Genomic DNA, 20,924 nt, shown 5'->3' with positions numbered 1-20,924 from the left:
GTGACCTTGTCCTGGGAAGAGCACTGGAGAGGGGACCGGGAGGGGACAAGTCACAAGCTCAGCCTCAGTTGTCCCCTCAAGGTAGACTCTGGCGCTGGCCCCTGGGGCATGGTCCCACTGACCCTCCTCTCTTCTCTGTAGTGGACGGCAGACTGCAGCCAGCAGCTGGACAGAGCCCGAGTCTTCCCCCAGGGCCTCGCGGCGCCATTACAGGTAGGTAACCCCATGTCCTTCTTTTGGGTGCCTAGCAGGGCTGATGTGGACAGGGAGGAGATAGGGTGTTGCCCACCTCTGGCGGGTACGGTACGGTAGCGCCCAATCCCCAAACAAGCACCTTTCTGGCAACATCTCATTTCTTTCTTTTATCCTCCCTGATTTCTTTTTTTTTTTTTTTGGTTTTTTGGGCCACACCCGGTAACGCTCAGGGGTTACTCCTGGCTATGCGCTCAGAAGTCGCTCCTGGCTTGGGGGACCATATGGGACGCCGGGGGATCGAACCGCGGTCCGTCTCCTAGGCTAGCGCAGGTAAGGCAGGCACCTTACCTCCAGCGCCACCGCCCGGCCCCCTGATTTCTTTTAAGTTCTTTTTTTTTCTTTTTCATTTTTTTTTATTTAAACAACTTTATTACATACATGATTGTATTTTGGGACATTGGTGATGGGAATGTTGCACTGGTGATGGGTGGTGTTCTTTACATGATTGATTTTTTTTTTTAATTTGGGGGCTACACCCAGCAATGCTCAGTACTTATTCCTGGCTCTGTGTTCAGGGATCACTCCGGCAGGGCTTAGAGGACTCTCTGTGGTGCTGGGGATCAAACCCATGCCAGCTGTGTGCAAGGCAAGCACCTGTACAGCATGTTTTGTCCCTTCAGCTCAGCAATTTGAATTTTTATTTGTTTGTTTGCTTTTGGACCACCTGGCAGCACTCGGGGGTTACTCCTGGCTCTGCACTCAGAAATCACTCCTGGTAGGCTCAGGGGACCATATGGGATACTGGGGGTTGAGCCTAGGTTGGCTGTATGCAAGGCAAACACTCTACCCACTGTACTATCACTCCAGCCCCAGCAGCTTGATGTCTAAGGGTGGATGGTATAAGGTCCCTGGGAGCGAAGCAGAGGGCTGACTGGGCTACATCTCCCTAAGGAACAAAAACCTGTAGGTAGGTCTTCCCAAACCAATCTGAGGGTCTCCTAGGATTGGGACTAGAACATTATAATAGACCTGCACCCCCAGACTATTCCTCTAGGACCAAGCTGGAGCTTGGACTCCCTTCTTTGCTGCCTACCTAGGAGATCTGGACAGGTCCATGTGGGAAGGTGCTGGGGGCCCCACCTGCCCTCTGCTTTCCCTACTGGTTCTGCAGAAAACTGGGGGATTGGAGGCTGACAAAGCCCCATACCCCCCTCTCTAGAGGGCACGAACCCCTTCTAGCAAGAGCTTGGCAGCTACTTCCAAGCATATTGCTCCTGAAACCTTCACTCCTCCCTGCTCCTGAGGGAGGAAGGCAAACGATCTTTCTGTGGTTCCAGGTGCCTTTCTTTGCTCTCCTGGCAGGTACCTTCCTTGTAGCTCTCATCCCACATAGACTGTCACCGCATGGCCAGAGACCCTGTTGTTTTCCCTGAACCCCTTGAGCTGTGGGCCCTGAGTGTCAGGGATAGTGTCTGTAGCATCTGCCATGAACCTGGGGCTCCTCCCTGAAATTCCCTTCACTCTGTAGCAGGCGGAAGGAAATTTGGACTTGGAGACTCAACCCCGGAGAAGGGACGCAAGGAAGGGCTGAAATGGGGCCGTAGAGAGACACAACCACCAGCTGTTTCTTGGCCAATGTGTGTCTGATTCTGGAATCTTCCAGAGTATTCTTTTTCTGGTCCCCTCTCCTCCCTGTTCCATCGAAGCCTTTCTCTCTGCTGTCCTGCCAACCTCCCGGGGCTGACAGTGGCCTCTCCCCAACCCCATCTTGCATGTTTTATCATGCCATGTGGATTGGGGAGGCTGCACTGTGTGTGGCCAACAGTAGGACTGGGGGCCTATAGGATGGGCACTCTAGCACCATGAAGGCCAGCTGACACCCAAGTGTCCTTCAAACCATTGGACTGGGCTTGGGTCTGAGGGGTGCCTATGTGAGGGCCATGCTAGTGTCTCCTGGGAGATGGAACTGGGAAGTGGGTGGATGGGGCCTGGGTGGGCAATAGGGGTGTGCCAAGCCAGGGCTCCTAAATGGGGCAATGTGTTGGCCTGGACACCACACAGAGGTCTGAGATGGGTGGGCTGGGGGTCACAGGTGAGTGTTGGACATTTGTCCCCTACCAGAGTTCAGTGGTGAGCACCATTGAAGTCTCCCTCTTCTTTCTCCCTATCTCTCTCTTTCTTCTCTCCTCTCCTCTCCTTTCTTCTTCTTCTTCTTCTTCTTCTTCTTCCTCCTCCTCCTCCTCCTCCTCCTCCTCCTCCTCCTTCTTCTTCTTCTTCTTCTTCTTCTTCTTCTTCTTCTTCTTCTTCTTCTTCTTCTTCTTCTTCTTCTTCTTCTTCTTCTTCTTCTTCTTCTTCCCTCCTTTCTCCCCTCTCTCCTCTCTCTCCTCTTTCCTCTTCTCCTCTCTCCCCTCTCCCCTCTCCATTTGTCCCCTACCAGAGTTCAGTGGTGAACACTATTGAAGTCTCCCTCTTCTCTCTCCCTATCTCTCTCCTCTCTTCTCTCCTCTCCTTTCTTCTTCTTCTTCTTCTTCTTCTTCTTCTTCTTCTTCTTCTTCTTCTTCTTCTTCTTCTTCTTCTTCTTCTTCTTCTTCTTCTTCTTCTTCTTCTTCTTCTTCTTCTTCTTCTTCTTCTTCTTCTTCTTCTTCTTCTTCTTCTTCTTCCCCCCTTTCTCCCCTCTCTCCTCTCTCTCCTCTTTCCTCCTCTCCTCTCTCCCCTCACCCCTCTCTCCTCTCTCCTTCCTCTCTCCTCCTCTCCCCCTTTCACCTCCCCCCTCTCTCTTCTTGCGCCCTCTGGTGGACGAAGCAAAACTGGGCAGAGTGCAAGAAAACCCAAGTGGGGGAGTGCCCCCAGTGTACTCTGCCCACTCCCCCTTACTCCCTGATGGGGGGATAGAAAGAACAGGGGCAGCCAGGAGGATAATATTTGCAGTTCTACTCTGAGGGCATGCTGCTAGCCCACACACCCTTCCAGGTTCCCTGAATCTTGATCTCCTAAGACAAGAGCCCTTGGACATATCTGCCATCCCTTAGAGTTCCTGCCCACAGCACTGCAGCCCCTGCACAGACACCATCACAGACTCAGCTCTGTTCCTCCTCCAGCCAAGCATTAATGTCAAAGCAGTTCTTTCCGTTTTGGGGTCAATATGCACATTATGCAGCAGGCTTTAGCTAAAAGCGTTGATTTAACTTGCTTTATTTTAACCTACCTTCAGAGTATCCATCACCAGACAATAGTACAATGAATAGGGTGCTTGTCTTGCACACAGCTAATTTAGGTTCAATACTTGGCATCCCATATGGTCCCCGGAACACCACCAGGAGTGATGCCTGAGCACAGAGCCAGGAGTGATCCCTGCATACTGCCAAGTATGGCCCCAAAACAAAACTAAACTAAAAAAGAAAAAAGTGATCTTTAAAGCAATTTCAGCACAGTTTTTAAAAGCTTTGCATAATGATCATTCCTTACATTTTGGGAAACAAAAAGCATTGTCCTAAAATCTGCAACAGGAGGTGAAATGGACCCTCTGCTGCCTCTACAGTATTTAGAAGAAGCTGCCTCTCCTCCTCCAGCAGTTAGGTGCACTGACTACTCACCCAGAGACCAGGATAGGTCTGTGGGCTGTTCAAGGTTGGCTCAGGGCTCCAAACTTCTGCCTGCAGTGTCGGTGACATCCTGGGTCCCTCTCTGGTGATCTTCATTCCTTCTTCATTCCTGAATGGTTGCCATGTTATGGTGATGGGTCACACACATGCCTGGTTGTGATGCCCCCATGCTCAGCCATGGCATTTGTGACAGGTGCACATGCTGTGGGCTCACAGGGCCTCACACACTCCTGGGGTGCTTGTCAAGGCCCCAAGTGTGGCTCATACACATGCTCCTCAGGCTGTGCTCCCCATCGAGGTGCCGGCTCCTCCTCTGTGGCTTTGCTCACTGGAGGTTGCAGACCCTAGTTTGGTGCCAGAATCACACCTTCTATGGTGGCTCTGAGGTGACCTTGAGAGCAGAGCTGCATTGTACTCATTGCATGTGGGCAGCACCAGGGATCACACTCAAGACCTCATGCCCACAAGCAGAAACTGAGTTGTCAACTGAGCTGTTTCCTCATCCCTCCCCCCATGGTTGACTTTCGCAGAAAAACATTGAGTTGTTGGCCACTGAGTGCCCGTGGATTCTGCTGTGAGCAGCGTGGTCTGACCTCTGTCTATGGTGCAAATGCATCAGGTGCAAGGGTGGTGTCTGCAATGGACTCAGGTGTGACAGAGGAGTTCAGAAGCACAATCTGAGGGAGGAGGCACTTTACTGTCCTAGATGGAGCAAGAAATCAGAGCCTCAGGACCTCAGATGGACCCTTTCATTGGGGTGAGCTTTGTCCTCTCTGCAACCTCAGTTCCCCCTCTGAAAATGGAGGAAACACATGTCAGGCCATCAAGTAGTGTTAGGGATACAGGCCTATGCACATGTGCTGCCTAGGTCCATGGTGTGAGCACATGTGGTCTGCATTTCTCTTCTTGAGATGTGGACTTTCCTGCTTTTCTGCTGGGCTGTGTACTGAGGCTTTCTCAGTCTCTGAAGAAGCCTACGCTAGTCGGCAACTTTACTCATGCTTCTCTTACCCTCTCCCTCCCCTTCTTCAGTGCCTCCAAATAAAATTTGGTTTTACGGGCTCGGAGAGATAGCACAGCGGTGTTTGCCTTGCAAGCAGCCGATCCAGGACCAAAGGTGGTTGGTTCGAATCCCGGTGTCCCATATGGTCCCCCGTGCCTGCCAGGAGCAATTTCTGAGTGTAGAGCCAGGAGTAACCCCTGAGCCCTGGTGGGTGTGACCCAAAAACCAAAAAAAAAAAAGAAAAGAAAGAAAAGGAAATGGACAACACAAAAGAGCCTTTCATAGGTTAAGTCAGGAAGGGGTGACTATGCATGATACAGTGTTTGTATAGTTTTGTGCATGGGGGAAAGCCTGCGTCCCCCCACCCTCACCCCCAGTTACAAAGCCAGCAGAATACAGAGTGCTCAGTGACCAGGTAACAAGATCCCTCCTGTGTGGCCTGTGGGCAGGAGTTTCTGGGAATCAGTTTGGCAGTTTCTAGAAATAATCCACCTTCAAGTCCCGATGACAATGACAAAGCAATTGCGCAGCTGTCTGGGGTGTTGGTCCCAGGGGTGAAGAGTGTGTTTGCTCATAGGAGCTTCACCCCAAAGAGTCTTGCACTGGAAATGCCCCTACCTCACCGGGTCCTTGCCCTGGTGAAAGTGGAAAGGGGTCAGCACTCAGCTGGGGAAGGAGTCACTGTCAGGCTGTGGGTACAGGCAGACCAATATGTGGAAGCCCGGGACAGTCTAGTCCATGTGCGGGACCCCCTAGAAAGGACAAGTTCTAAGCACAGACTTAGGGGCTGGGCAGAGGCAGGAGAGGAGCTATCATGGCAGCCTGCTGTGTGGTGGAAATAAATATTCCACATGTTGAGGGTCGTCAGTGACCTGGCCTAGTTCTCAGCCTAGACTTGAGCCTACAATGATTAAATTAATGCTAGTGTTTTGTTGAAGTGTAAGAACTCTTGTTGCTGTTTGTGGAAATTTTATGTAGAACATTATCACACACACACACACACACACACACACACACACACACACGGCAGGGCAGCAGGAAGGGGCAGGACAGGAACCACACACACATACCCCACTCACCCTGTGATCCTAAGAAGCTTCTCCTAGCCTCCAGGGCCAGACCACTTCGGCTCCAGCCCAGCTTGCCTGGTGCAGCTGGTGTGTGGCGGTGCTGGCAGTGGGAGATGGCCCTGTGGACTGGGACAGTTTCCTGAGAGGCCGGATGGGCCCATCCTCTGCACTGGGACTGGGTACACAGCAGGTGTGAGCATGGAGGGAGGTATCATCCTGCCCCTTCTTGCCCCAGGGTGAGGACACTCTCCTTGTCCAGCGAGAGAGGCACAGTCAGTCATTGTCTCCATCCTCAAAGACAGAGGCAGGGACAGAATGGGGGGATAGTCAGGACAGGTCCGGGAGTGAAGGAAGGTGCTGGAGCCACCCCCGCCGCCCCCTGGTGGGCGCTGTCCTTGGTACTGAAACATGACACAAACACATGTGCACCCACACACAGACAAACACACACACATGCACCCACATAGAGCAGGATGGGCCTGCTCTCTAGTTTCTGTTCTTACACAGAAACACACAGAAACAAATACACATACATATAGACAGAAACACACACACACACACACAATTCTGGACTTTGTCTTGTCCCCTCGATGTCTTTGTCAGTGGCAGGGTTCAGATCTGTGCCTCGTGCATTGTAATGGTTATTTTCGCTGTGTAAACAGAGCCCGCCCTTCTGTTGGCTCTGTTGAGGGGCAGTGGTGAGGGGCCCCCATGGGGTGAGGTCCTGCCTCTGTGTTAGGGACTCTGAGTGGACACATCCATTCCTAGGTCACCCCCTCTCACAGGCTCTGCTTCAGTGACCTGAGAGGGTCCATGATTGAGGCACTGAAGAGGGGCAGCAAGCAGAGGGTCTGCAGGGGCTTTGTGGATTCGGGATGAAGGCAGAGGTGGAAGAACTTAATGGAGACCCAAAGTCCCCCACCTCCATCAAGGCTGGAGCCTTAGAACTATGGGTATGGTCTAGTTTTCTATCTAGCTGACTCAGTCAGTGTCTAGTCTCTGGGGCTGGTGCCCATCCCAAAGGATTTGGGGCCCCACTAGCCTCACATACCCTTGCCATGCCCATGGGGAAGTGTAGCCATGGGTCCTGAGGAACAGCCTGGTCCTGTGGCTCCCTCAGACAACCCAGAACCTTCCAGCCAACAGGATGCCCAGGATGCCCTGAGGGCCACAAGGGGAGATCTATGCCACCCTCCCCAGGTGAGCCTGTAGGGGAGGCACCCTTCCATCCTGACTGGTGCCCTCTGTCCCATCTCTTCCAGAATGGCAGCAAGGACGGTTCTCTGGACATGCTGGGCACAGACATCTGGGCAGCCAACACTTTCGAGCCCTTCAGGTGAGCAGCCCTGTGGATCATTCACTGAGGGAGAGGAGAGCAGAGGAGAAGAGAGGAGGGGACATAGGGGTGAGGTAGGGGTGGAGAGGGAGGGAATGATGGAAGAGGCAGGGGGAGGAAGGCAAAGCTAGCCAAGCGGCCATAGGGGAGTCAAGTCAGGCCACAGTCAAGTCAGGCCAGAAACAGACAGGGTCAGGCCTGAGAGCAGGAAGCAGGTCAGTGTTTCAGTTTCTAGGCTCAGGCTGGCTGAGGGAAGGTGGAGCCTTTAGGTTATTTCTCCCAAAACACAGCCAGGGTAGTGCCGTGATTCCTAAGCTGGAACCAGTGAAGCCTGGCCTTGTCTTCTCTTCCCTGCTAGCTTGCCTGAAGGGCTCCATGCTTTGGTATCCCCTGCTGAGCTCTGAGGCTTCTTCTCTCCAGCCTCTCTGGAAGTGAATCCTTAGTCTGGTCCCATCTAGGCTTCCAGAAGTGCACATCCCCCTGGATACAAAGAATTTGGGCTTTTCAGGCCTCCCAGGGCCTGGTCTATGGAACCTTGCACAGTTCACTCCAAGTGACAGGGCCTAGCCTGACCCTAGCTCTGGTCCACTGGGTGCCTTCCTTTCATGCAAGCCTCTGAAGACCCTTCTTGCCCCCTTGGTGGCCTGTGGGGCAGGTTGGGGAGTCTGTACCCCATCAGTCATGGGCCAGCTCCCCCAGTGGCCTCACATTTATCACCCTTCTTGCCCCCTTAGTGGTGCCACCTGGGACCTACAGCCCGAGAAGCTGGACTTCAGCCAGTTCCACCGGAAGCTGCGGCCCCTGCCCAAGCAGTCACTGCAGCACATCGACCGAGAAGGGTAAGAGGGCGCTAGGAAAGGAGGGGCAGCTGGAAAGGGACCTTTCCCTGGGCAGGCCAGCAGCCCTGCAGAACACTCCTTCCTGCCCATCACAGCAGCTCTCGCAAGCAGGGGAGGGGGCTTGAGGCACAGACACCCCAAGTCACTGACTCAGAGCTGGGGCTAGAGTGTGAAGATTTGCATTTGCCACGTGTCAGGGGGCGGTGCTGGGACCCCCTGTGGCTCTCTCCTGTCACTTTGCTACTGTGCTACCTTCTGCTTATGAGCCCAAAGGCCTCAGAACAGGAGCTAGTTGCGCGAGACATGCAGACAACGGCTCACTCCAACCATCTGTACTGAGAAAATCCCCAGAAGGACTGGGGCTCTGGCTTTGCGTGCTGGAGACCCAGGCTTTTGTTTGTTTTTCTTGTTTTGGAGCCACACCAGGCAGTACTCAGGGCTCACTCCTAGCTCTACACTCAGGGATCACTTCTAGAAAGCTCTGGGGACCATATGAGGGGCAGGGGATCAAACCCGGGTCATCTGCATGGAAGGCAAATGCCCTCCCCGCTGTATGATTGCTCGGGCCCAGAAAGTTCCAGTCTTACTCTCTGACACCATATACCCATCCTGAGCTTAGAGCCAAGTCCAGCATTTGAGCACAGCTGGGTGTGACCCCCCAAGAAAAATTCACAGACATGAAATGAATCATTTTTATTTTATCTATATACTTATTTGCTTTTTTATGTGTTTTGTTTGTTTGTTTTGGCGGGGTTTAGGGGTTTCTCTTGGCTCTGTGTGGGGCTTGGAAGATCATCTATGAGGCCTGGAATCAAACCTGGACGAGGCATGTGCAAAGCAAGCGCTTTGCAGGCTGTTCTATGGTTCAGGCCTACTTTTTGGTTTTTGGTTTTGGGTTTTTTTTGGTCACACCCACCAGTGCTCAGGGGTTCCTCCTGGCTCTACGATCAGAAATCGCCTCTGGTAGGCATGGTGGGGAGGGGGGGCAAATGGGATGCCAGGATTCGAATCATTGTCCTTCTGCATGCAAGGGAAATGCCCTACCTCCATGCTATCTCTCTGGCCCTACTTTTTGGCTTTTGAGCCATACCCAGCAGTGCTTACAGCTTACTTAGGGCTTATCACAGAGATGATGACACCAGTGGGGAAACTGAGGCTCAGGATCAAGGTGATAGCACTACTTCATATGGAGTCTGGCTTCCCTGGTTTCTTAGTTCACACCAGGCGGTTGGCACTGGGGGAGTGTGTGGTGCTGGATGGTGTGACACAGGCAACCTTGTCATTAACAGTATTGTAAGGGCCTGAGTGATAACACAATGGGCAGGGCACTTGCCTTGGAGCAACTGACCCGGGTTTGATACCTATGGTACCATATGGTCCCTCAAGCATCACCAGATGTGATCCTGGAGCACAGAGTAAGGAGTAGTCCCTGAGCATCTCCAGTTGTGCCCCCCTCCAAAATCACAATAAAACCCCAAGTATTGTAAACCATGGTACCTAAAATAACACAAAATATTTTTAAAAATAATATAATTGAATATTGAACAATACATTAAAAGGGAGGGGATGATTGCTACTTAATATCCAAGTAAGACTGTCCTGAAGCTGCTTAAGACATATATGCAGAGGACCCTTCATTATCAGGACTAGAACCACACCCCTGTCCTCCACCGCACCCCAATTCTGAGTGCTGAGCTCTATGGCCACCTTGTGGCCAAGCTCAGAATTGCAATGTCGCGTCTGGGTGTTGAGCTCAGTGTCCACCTAGTGACCAAGATCGGAACTGCAATCCCCAGCATCCTGCCTCGGCAGCATCCCTAGGAAACAGTGGACCCTTCGTTACCAAGGCTCCTGCAGCCCAGGTTTCCATGGCAGGACAGAAATCAAAGAAGGCTGTTGCCTTGGAGACGAGTGGCAGCAGTGGCAGCTGAGCTGTGGCCACCTCTGCCCTCAGAACCTTCAGGGAATTCTGAGCCCTGTATAGGGTGGCCAAGGGAGACTCTTCATTGCCCCTCCCACTGTCGACCCAGCACTGCTGACCTGAAAGCCAGGGCCAGGCCTGCAGGGTGTGAGACTCATACCAGGCATATGATGGGGCTCATGGAATGCTGGGACATAGCATGTGGATACATGGACACTGGGGCAGGGGGTGTTGGCCAGCCCAGCCAGCCCAGTGCCCCAATTCCCTGTACCCCCAACCACGCAGGCACCTAACACAGATGTGATTGCTGGTGCTGTCACAGCTAGTCTGGTTCTACACACACACACACACACACACACACACACACATACACACACAAATAGACGCAAATTCCTTAAAAGGAAGTTTTCAGGCCTTCTACCTACCACCTGCTGCAGGCCCAGATCCTCATGAGACTGACAGTGGAGACAATAAAGTACTTCCTGACAGTCCTCTCTCCTCAGTTCCCTGGCCAGCCCTGAGCTCTCCGTCCACCCTGGGCCCCCAATCTTCTGGTCCCCTCACCTCCATCCACACCAGCGCTGACACCCATGTTATCCACAGTATCAATTGATGCCCAGTTGCCCTCTGCCGACATCTCCCAGATTATCTGCTGGCTCAACTCACACCCTCATTCCCCAAAGCTCTCCGTGGACTGGCTACCTTGAGTGGCCTCTTTTGTTCTTGAAGATCACAGCCCCATGTTGGGACCCTATTGCCATCTACACTGTTTCTGGGGTCTGCCCAAAGTAAGCAAAGGCAGCACTGCAGTTCCTGACCCCTCCCCGCCTCCATGCCAGCCTCTTGGGGCCCTCAGGACACTGTGCCCACAGTACCCCCTGCTGGCATTCACCCTGCCTGATGTTACTGGTGTTTGGGACTTCCTCTGCCTTTAAGCAGACCACAGCACACTCTGTACTGGGTGACTATTGGGCAGAGGAGCCTTAGATGCTGCATGATGATGGCTGGAATAGCCGCCATGTCTTTAAAGGACAAGAGGAGCAGGAATGACCACGGTGGTGCTGCCAGGGAGGAATTGCCGCTATCAACCTGCCCGTGTCTCTTCCAAAGCAGTGGCCAACTTCTCTGTGGTGTCACCTCATTGTTTCATTCTAGTGTTAGAGGCTGGAGTGCTAGCACAGTAGTAGGGCATTTGCCTTGCATGTGGCCATCCCCTGGTGGACCCAGGTTCAATTCCTGGCATCCCATATGGTTGCCTGAGTCTGCCAGGAGTGATTTCTGAGTGCAGAGCCAGCAGTAACCCCTGAGGCCAGCCAGGTGTGGCCCCAAAATAAAAACATAACAATCAATCTAGTTTTATTTAATCGTCCCTATGTTTACCAGGACCCCACAGACACAGCTATGTGACTGCATGCAGTTAATGCAGTGATGCATGTACATGGATGTATATAATTAATATGTGGGACCACCTACATGGATATATACAGTTAGTAGAGTGGCAGACCCTTGCTGTACTTTGACAGTAACCCTCCCATCCCCTAACTGCCACCACCCCAAGCTCCTTGAGAGCCCCACTAACAGATGCAGAATCTACGTGCATGATCCAGAAGGGCTTTGTTCCTGGCCACCCTCTTGGTGAGGGACATGGCTGGAGTTTGACCCTGACAGTCTATCTCTTGAGTATGAACCTTTCGGCTGGTTCATAGGAACATCTGCTGGGGGTGGGGTGGGGGACAAGGGGACAGGAGGGGACTAACCAGCAACCAGCAGCCCAAAAAGGTGGGAGGCTGTTGCTGCTTGTGTGACTTCTGGAAGTTGTTGAAGAGAGGGGTGGGGTGAGGGTCAGTGGCAGAAGATTCTCCCTGCATGGATGAGGCTCGGGTTCAGTCCTCAGCACTGCCAAAGTTGGTTTCTGGGGCTGGAGACATAGTATAGCAGGTAGGGCACTTGCCTTACACACAGCTGACTAGGGGGTTTGATCCCCAACACCCTGCCTGGTTCCTTGGATCTCCAGGAATGTTCATCCCTGAGCACAGAGCCAAGAGTCAGCCCTGAGCACTGCTGGATGTTGGTTTCTATACATGGTTATATAGTTTTTGGTGCTACTGGGCCAGATGATGGACTTTGGAAGGACAGTGGCCACCTGGTGAAGGTTCATCAACAAGGAGCTTTAAGCTGGACACAGCTCGAAGGGTGTAAGCAGGATCCCGAGCACAGATCCAGGAGTAGCCTCTGAGTACAACCAAGTATTCCTCCCAGAAACAATGAGCTAGATGAACAGGGATAGCACCTTTGTCTGGCGTGTCTGTCCCTTCCTATAGGTAGATGTCACCATATCCCCGCCTGCAGGGAATCCCCAGGACAGGGCCTTTGTGGCTGTATGTGTGGGGGCAGAGGGCGAGGGCAGAGGACAAGGGATCCCAGGGCCCCTACCCAGGAGCCCCTAGGGCCTCACTTGCTGCCTGCCCAGGGTGCCTAGCCATCGGGCTCTGATGCCTCCATCCTTTCTGGTCCAGGTGTGGGAAAGGGAAGCTGGAAGATGGTGACGGAATCAACCTGAACGACATCGAAAAGGTTCTTCCGACTTGGCAGGTAGGTACCGGAGGGTCCTGATCTTTGGCCTGTGTGAGGCTGACACTGAAGTGCGTGACAGTCCCCGAGTCTGTGGCCCCAAGGATCACCTCCCAGCAGTCCTCTGGAGAAACAAGGCTGCAGGGGTGCAGCCATGGTGGTCCCGGCTACTGTCTGGTCTTTGAAAAGTGTTATGCTCCGGGATCTGTTGGGCCTGGAGGGACTCTTGGCAATACTACAACCCCAATGGGGCCAGACTCCAGCCCAGCTGACCCAGGGTTGTCTCTAGGGAGAGCAGAGGGTCTGGGTGCCCTGCTGCAGAGGGGAGATGAGACATGGGACCCAGCTGAGGACAGAGTCCAGGGATAAAGGGAGATGGGACCCCAGCTGGACAAAGGACCCAAGGGTGAAGGGCTTGGCATCTGGACCCCAGAACTGTGGCCCTCCACTAACTAGCATGTGTCAGCACCCTCCTATGTCAGTGGCTTTCTGCCATCTGCCTCAGTTTCCTCCACTGTCAGATGAGGATAATCTATGGAGGTCCAGGACAGTAGGGGCAGCCTCCCAGTGGGTCCTTGCTCAGGAGATGGGTGAGGGGCAGACCTGGCATCCCTCCCATGTTGGGGGGTGCTGTTCTAAGTTCTTGGCTGCGCTCACTGAGGCCACTTGCGTGTCACAGCTCCTCTGAGTCTCCTGGGAGAGCAGAGGCCTAGGCAGCATTTTGACACCTGTCTGTCCGTCTGTCCATCTGTCAGTTAGTTGGTTGCAGCATGTGGAGGGCCTCAGTGCCTTCATTCTGGATTCAGCACTGTGGGCTCTGTTTGAGGTGCTCAATGGGCATCGTGTGTACACTTTGGGCCACCACCCCCTCCCTCCCCCCCCCCCCCCCGAGCATGCCTGACTCTCCCTGACTCTTTCCTGTGCTGACCCCCATGTGGAGAAATGGTCCCCGTGCCTGAACACACAAACCCTCCCTGCCCTTCTACAACAATTTCAGCAACTGGCCTGTGGGGGCTCCCTCAGATCCTTGGGGTGGGGGTCCACCATGGGCAGTTCTCAGAGCAACAGGAAAGCCGTATGATTTTGCTGATGGCCTAGGGACAGGAAACCCCCCCCCCCGTCTGAGGACTGCAGAGACTTGGGAAACGGGAAGGGAGGGGGGGAGAGAGAGAGAGAGAGGGAGAGAGAGAAGGAGGGAAGGAGGTAGGGAGGGAGAGGGAGAGGGAGAGAGAGAGAGAGAGAGAGAGAGAGAGAGAGAGAGAGAGAGAGAGAGAGAGAGAGAGAGAGAGAGAGAGAGAGAGAGAGAGAGAGAGAACTAGCATTCAACACAGAAATCTTTACCTGGAAGAGAGCTCAGAGGGTTGGAGGCATGTGGGACCCCACCCCATGCACCATCCCCAGCACCTCATGGTGCTGAGCCCTGCTGAACATTTCCTGAGCACTGCTAAGTGTGGTCCCCAACCCCAACTTTGAAAGACAAAAGGTCCCAGGACATCACTCAGACCAAGCCATAGTCCAGGATGCAACCCTGAGACCCCCCCGCCCCCGGAAGGGGCTGTGCTGACAGGACTCCTGGCTCCCACTCAACCCTGCAGCCCCTGTGAGCCCTGCGGGGAGTAGACAGACCACATCTGGACTCTGCTTCCTGTACCCCCTCAAAACTGTCCCCCGGCCCAGGCCCTGTTAGGAGGGAGCAACAGGGTTCTGGTACTCCTGCTTCCTAGTTTGGAGCCCCCAGGACCTAGGGTGCTTGATAGATACCCAGGAGGCTCTGCCCTATATATCTGGGAGGGCATCATAGGGGAGGTGTCCTGAGGCAGGACCAGGCGCCTATAGGGCAGAGGAAGGCTGAGCCAGATAGCTGAGGAGCTTGCGCTCTCTCTCTGTCTCTCTCTGTCTCTCTCTGTCTCTCTGTCTCTCTGTCTCTCTCTCTCTGTCTCTCTCTCTCTCTCTCTCTCTCTCTCTCTCTCACACACACACACACACACACACACACACACTCTAACACACACACCTCATTTTTGGTATGACACCCAGTGATGTTCAGGGCTTTCTCCTGGCTCTGTACTCAGGAATCATATCCGATAGAATATGGGGGACCTATGGGATGCTGGGGATTGAACCCACATCAGCCACACGCAAGATGAGTGCTCACACCGCTGTGCTATCTCTCCTGACTCTAATTCAGTCTCTCTCTCTCTCTCTCTCTCTCTGGTTTTTGGGTCACACCTGGCAGTGCTCAGGGGTTTACTCCTGGCTCTACACTCAGAAATCGCTCCTGGCAGGCTCGGGGGACCATATGGGATGCCAGGATTCGAACCACCATCCTTCTGCTTGCAAGGCAAATGCCCTACCTCCATGCTATCTTTTTTTTTTTTTTTTTTTTTAGTTTTTGGGTCACACCCAGCGGTGCTCAGGGGTTACTCCTGGCTGTCTGCTCAGAAATAGCTCCTGGAAGGCACGGGGGACCATATGGGACACCGGGATTCGAACCAACCACCTTTGGTCCTGGATTGGCTGCTTGCAAGGCAAACGCCGCTGTGCTATCTCTCCGGGCCCCCATCTCTTTTCTTTTTTAATTTATTGATTAACTGATTGGTTTTGGGGCCACACCCAGCGACACTCAGGGGTCACTCCTGGCTCTGCATTCAGAAATTGCCCCTGGCAGGCTGGGGGACCACATGGGACACCAGGAATTGAACCAAGTCCCTCCCAAGTCGAGTCAGTGGCGTTCAAGGCAAACACCCAACTGCTGTGCTATCTCTCTAGTCCCCGATTCAGTCTCTTAACTGGATCTGAAATGGAAGAGTTTGAGGCTCTCAAGCTCTAATCCCAATGCTTCCACCACGGTTCTCTCCAGCAATGAGTCATCCTTGCAGAGACTTGGGGCCTCAGGGGAGCCCCTGAGATACCGACTTGGTTCTACTCTTCTTTTTCCATTTCTTTCTTCTCTCTCTTCCTCTCACTTTCTATTTCTCTTGGTTTTTCTCTGTATTGACTTTGTATATTTCTTTCTCTTTACCTCTTTCTATTTCTCTTTTTCTTCCCTTCTTTTTTCTCTCTGTCTCTTTCCTTCTCTCTCTTTTTTCTTTTTTTATTAAAATTACTACCTTTGGGGCCGGAGAGATAGCATGGAGGTAAGGCATTTGCCTTTCATGCAGGAGGTCATCGGTTCGAATCCCGGCATCCCATATGGTCCCCCGTGCCTGCCAGGAGCAATTTCTGAGCCTGGAGCCAAGAATAACCCCTGAGCACTGCTGGGTGTGACCCAAAAACCGCAAAAAAAAAAAAAAAAAATTACTACCTTTATTTAAACACCTTGATTACAAACATAATTTGGTTGGGTTTCAGTCATGTAAAGAACACTCCCCTTCACTGGTGCAACATTCCCACCACCAATGTCTCAAATCTCCCTCCTCCCACCCCATCCCCACCTGTACACGAGACAGGCTTTCTACTTCCCTCATTCATTCACATTGTTAGGATAGTTCTCAATGTAGTTATTTCTCTAACTAAACTCATCACTCTTTGTGGTGAGCTTCATGTTGTGAGCTGGACCTTCCAGCCCTCCTCTCTTTCGTCTATGGGAATTATTGTAAAAATGTCTTTGCTTTTTCTTAAAATCCATATACGAGTGAGACTATTCTGCATCTATCTCTCTCCCTTTGACTTATTTCACTCAGCATAATAGATTTCATGTATATCCATGTATAGGAAAAATTCTCTCCTGACAGTTGCATAATATTCCATTATGTATATATACCACAGTTTCTTTAGTCATTCATTTGTTGAGGGGCCTCTTGGTTGTTTCCAGAGTCTGGCTATTGTAGATAGCGCTGCAATGAATATCAGTGTAAGGAAGGGATTTTATTATTGTATTTTTGTGTTTCTAGGGTATACCCCTAGAAGTCGTATAACTGGATTGTATGGGAGCTCAATTTCCAGGTTTTGGAGGAATCTCCATATCGCTTTCCAGAAAGGTTGAACTAGACGGCATTCCCACCAGCAGTGAATAAGAGTTCCTTTTTCTCCGCATCTCCGCCAGCATTGCTTGTTCTCATTCTTTGTGATGTGTGCCAATCTCTGTGGCGTGAGATGGTACCTCATAGTTGTTTTGATTTGCATATCCTTTTTTTTTTCTTTCTGCCGCCCCACTTTCTGTCTGTTCCTCACTGCCCAGTAAACGAATGGGGGGGCTGTGAGCCAGGAGGGCTGTGATGCTCCCCAGGACCCCCACCCAGAGGGGGAGGCTGGAGAATCCAAGCACAAACACAAAGACAGGGTTTGTTTCTGGGGCCCATGGAGGAGCCAGGACATTAGTCCAGGAAAGTGAGGGGGGGGGGAGAGTTGGGGAACAGGAGAGCAAGAGGGACACTGAGACCTAGCTCTGAACAGACTTGAACAGAACAGCTGCACCGCGATCAGCTGTCACTAGAGGGTGCCAGAACGCCGCTCGCGGGTCTCTGCAGGCGGATGCAACATTGGGCCAATGTCAGCTTGCAAGGCCCTTTCCCTGGGACCAAGGAGCAGATGGGTCGGTGATGCAGGGAGCCACCCCAACATGTCAGGGAGCAATTTTTGGATCCCGAGCCCGACTGTGCTAAGGTCTGTTGCTCCTCACACATCAATGGCACAAGCACGGCCAGTGGGCACCCTTGAATTGAGGGGTGCAGGCAGTAGATGACTCTGCCTACACTTATAGGGATCACCTGCTGGGTGAGAACTGGGGGGAGATCCACTGAAGGAGGCCCATCCTGAGCCCCAGCATTGCCTTAGGAGGATGGCCCAGCAGACCTTTTATGAGAAGAGAACCAGAACTGGCTGGTGGCAGTGAGCCTGAGTTGACCCCTGCCCCTCTGCCCCTAGGCAAGAAGTTGATTGTTTGGTTCTTTTTGTTTGTTTTTCCAAGAGTTTATTTATCTGCTTGTTTATTTATTTATTATTGAATCACCGTGAGATGCAGAGTTAAAAAGTTATGGTTATTGATGGCTGAGTTTCATAGGATATTCTGTTTTTGTTTTTTGTGGGGGAGGGAGCACAACCGGTGACGTCAGGGGTTGCTCCTGATTGGGGGACCATAAGGGACACCTGGGAATTGAACTGTGATCCATCCTAGGTTAGCTGTGTGCAAGGCAAACGCCCTACCACTTGCGCCACTGCACTGGCCCCTCATAGGATATTCTTTTTTTAATGTCTTTATTTAAGCACCATGATTATAAACATGACTATAGCTGGGTTTCAGTCACAAAAAGAACACTCCTCTTCACCAGTGTAACATTCCCACCACCAATGCACCCCATCTCCCTCCACCCACACCCCCTGCCTGTATTCGAGACAGGCATTCCACTTCTCTCACTCATGAACATTGTCATGGTAGTTGTTAGTGCTCTCACGACACTCTTCCCCTTCTTGAAGGGGTCATAGGATATTCTAACATGGCGCCATCCCTTCACTTGTGTTCAGGGCAGGAACTGCTGAACTAAGCTCTGAATCTCTGATTCTATCTCTGCAGATCCTGCTGGGCACCCAGAGGGCATGAGGAACTTGGCTGAGCCCAATGGGCGGTTGGCTGGCATAGGGCTGTGTGCTGGGAAGAAAGTGGGGGTTTTCCCCAGGGAGCCCCAGTGGGAACCAAAGAGAAGCCAGGAGGCCTGTTGGGGAAGGGACCTTGAAGTGTGGGTTAACACCCACTCCCCTGCAGGCAGGGTGAGAATCCACCATCCAGGGGCCCCCAGAAGGCTGGTGGGCGGCCCATCCCCCAGAGCTGAGAGCAGCCACTTGGGGCAGAGACTGCGCTGCCGGGTTCTCCCAGCAGAAGGCATCGCTGCTGTTTGGAAGCCGGTCTGGGGGGGTGGGGGGCGCTGTAATCCTCACCTTGGATCCACCCTGTGGCTGCTCAGTACCCAGAGCTCCCGAGGAGACCAAAAGATTTCCAGTTCCTAGAGCACGAATGACTCCAGCTTCTTTGCTAAGGAAACTTCCAGATATGCTAACCTACCTATAGTAAAGCTAAGGATGATGCAGAATTCAGAAAAACCAAGTGCCACCCCTCACCTCTGTCCTCATTTTTAAAAATTAATGGCTTTGGGGCCAGAGAGATAGCACAGTGGTAGGACATTTGCCTTGCACGCAGCTGATCCAGGGTGGACGTGGTTCGAATCCCAGCATCCCATGTGGTCCCCCGAGCCAGCCAGGAGTGATTTCTGAGTGCAGAGCCAGGAGTAACCGCTGAGCGCTGTCGAGTGTGACCCAAATACCAAAAAGCAAAAAAAGTGAATGGCTTTATGGCCTAAGCCTTGTTTTGGGGTGCTGCTGCATGCTGCTTCCCGGTACTGTGAGTTCCATACTGCTCTCAGGACTCAAAGCAGCCGCCCTCCAGGACATGACGGTTGAGATGCCCCCCTCTCCAAGCCTGTGTCTCACTTCCCAGAACTCAAGGACACTTACTCCTCAGGGTCCCTGTCTGGGAGCAAGTTAGGCACCAGGTCTGGTCAAATGCCACCACCTCGTGAGCCCCATCTGATTATCCTCCCCTTCCTCCTCCCTCTTCTTCCTCCTCCTTCACTGCACTCACTGGCATAGGCCTTGGCTCTCCCTGCTGCTCTGGGAGCAAAGTTCACACGCCTGCTCCAGGTCTTCTCAGCACCCGTATGGGGCTGGCAACCCTACAAGGTCAGACTGGGGTTTTGCACGAACCCCGAGTGTCAAGAGTGCCATTGGCAGAGATCCAACACTGGCCCCAAAACACATGGTTTACCTGGAGTGGGGAGCCAGAATCTGTAAGTGGGGATAGAAAGGGTGGGGAGAGCCTGGAAAACTGTTTCTTCCTGTTCTCAGCAATAAGGGGCTTGTCTGGCCAGTCAGGGGGCTCGTCTTTCCTTAATAAACAGGGACAAGAAAAAGGATCTTTTTCCTCCAGCTGCTGAATGAAGGCACTAAAAATGGAATGAGAGGTGGTGTGTGAGGAAGGGAGGATGGAGGGAGGGAGGGAGGATGTAAGGAGAAGGAAGGAAGGGAAGAAGGAAGGAAGGAAGGAAGGAAGGAAGGAAGGAAGGAAGGAAGGAAGGAAGGAAGGAAGGAAGGAAGGAAGGAAGGAAGGAAGGAATTACTGACACCTCTGAAGGGACCTACAGACCACTGAAAGGGGCTTCCTTGGGTGCCCCCTCAGTTTCTTGGGCCACCTCCCTACCTGTGGGGGAAGGCGGTGGGACAGCAGTTCTTGGTGTCTTGTCTGTGTCTGTTGTTGGAGTTACTCAGGGAGGGGCCAATGGGCCCAGAAGGTTTCTAGGGACTATGATGTACCATTTTCATTGTTCTTGGGGTGCAGTTGGGAGCAGGGCTGAGAGCACCTATCTGCTCCCTCTCCTGGTTGCGGCCTGTCCTCTTTCTCCTGTGGGTTCTCTTTCCTGTTTGGGAGCACAACAGAGGGAGTATTACAGGTAGGACATGCCAGGTCCACCGTGTCCCCCCAAAAACATGCACTGTACCCTGCCATGTTCCTCACCTCAGCCTGTGGAGGGCAGAGAACAGCTCCTGGGAAAGGGGACCCCTTGTGGATGGGGCTCAGTGCTGGTGTCCTAGAAGCAGCCAGGATTCTCAACCTGGTAGCTGAGATAGGCCTGCCCCCACCCCCATCCCTCTGGTTGTTTTGGGGAGTTTGGTTGTGCAGGGGGAGGTTTGCAGTGGGGAGAAGGAGGTCATTCCTCAATCCTCATGTCTGAGCTGAAGCAGAGCAGAGGGGCTCAGCTGCCTTAGATTAGTCCCTCAAGGGCTCTGGGCCCCCCAAAACCTTTTTGGGGGAGGGTTTTGGTTTTGGGGCCACACCCGGTGATGCTCAGGGGTTATTCCTGGCTCTGCACTCAGAAATCGCTCCTGGCTTGGGGGACCATATGGGATGCCAGGGATCCAACCAAGGTCCATCCTGAGGTCCATCCTGGGTCAGCCGCATGCAAGGCAAGCGCCCTACTGCTGCGCTATCTCTCTGGCCCCCCCAGAACCTTTCAGGGCCCCCTTTCATGGCCCAGTTCAAGAGTGACATAGCTCCATGCTCATGTGTGTATATGTGTGTGTAAGTGTGTTTATGTGTGTACTCGTGTGTGTATTTGTCTGCATGCATGAGAGCCCATACTTGTTTGTTTATCTATGTCTGTAGTTCTGTATATCTGTGTCCCTATATGTGTGTCTATGTATATCTGTGTCATGTGGGTCTGTGTATATGGGTCTGTGTACATGTGTGTATGTGGATCTCTGTGTATAAATGTGCATGTGGGTTTCTGTGTACATGTGTCTGTGGGTCTCTGTGCATGTAGGTGGGTCTGTGTGTACATGTTTTTGTGTGCTTATATGGTCTGTGTTTATGTGTGATCTGTGTATCAGTGAAGGGAAGG

General features: G+C 52.6%; 2 protein-coding genes across 2 annotated transcripts in view; one reads left to right on the top strand and one right to left on the bottom strand.

The window, feature by feature from the left end:
• Positions 1–20,924, bottom strand: part of SMAD2 (SMAD family member 2) — a 961,241-nt gene that overhangs the window by 629,663 nt on the left and 310,654 nt on the right. The window lies entirely within an intron of this gene.
• The window catches only part of CTIF (cap binding complex dependent translation initiation factor), a 177,422-nt gene that overhangs the window by 10,067 nt on the left and 146,431 nt on the right, over positions 1–20,924 (top strand). The window contains exons 2-5 of the mRNA XM_049781546.1: positions 142–213; positions 7,133–7,206; positions 7,941–8,045; positions 12,483–12,558. Coding sequence (XP_049637503.1) covers positions 142–213; positions 7,133–7,206; positions 7,941–8,045; positions 12,483–12,558 — 327 coding nt within the window. The remainder of the gene's footprint in view (positions 1–141; positions 214–7,132; positions 7,207–7,940; positions 8,046–12,482; positions 12,559–20,924) is intronic.

This window comes from Suncus etruscus, chromosome 10 (genome assembly GCF_024139225.1).
Source record: "Suncus etruscus isolate mSunEtr1 chromosome 10, mSunEtr1.pri.cur, whole genome shotgun sequence".
NCBI classification, from domain to species: Eukaryota; Metazoa; Chordata; class Mammalia; order Eulipotyphla; family Soricidae; genus Suncus; species Suncus etruscus.
Note: the sequence above shows the minus strand (reverse complement) of the source record. Positions and strands in the feature narration are given on the sequence as shown.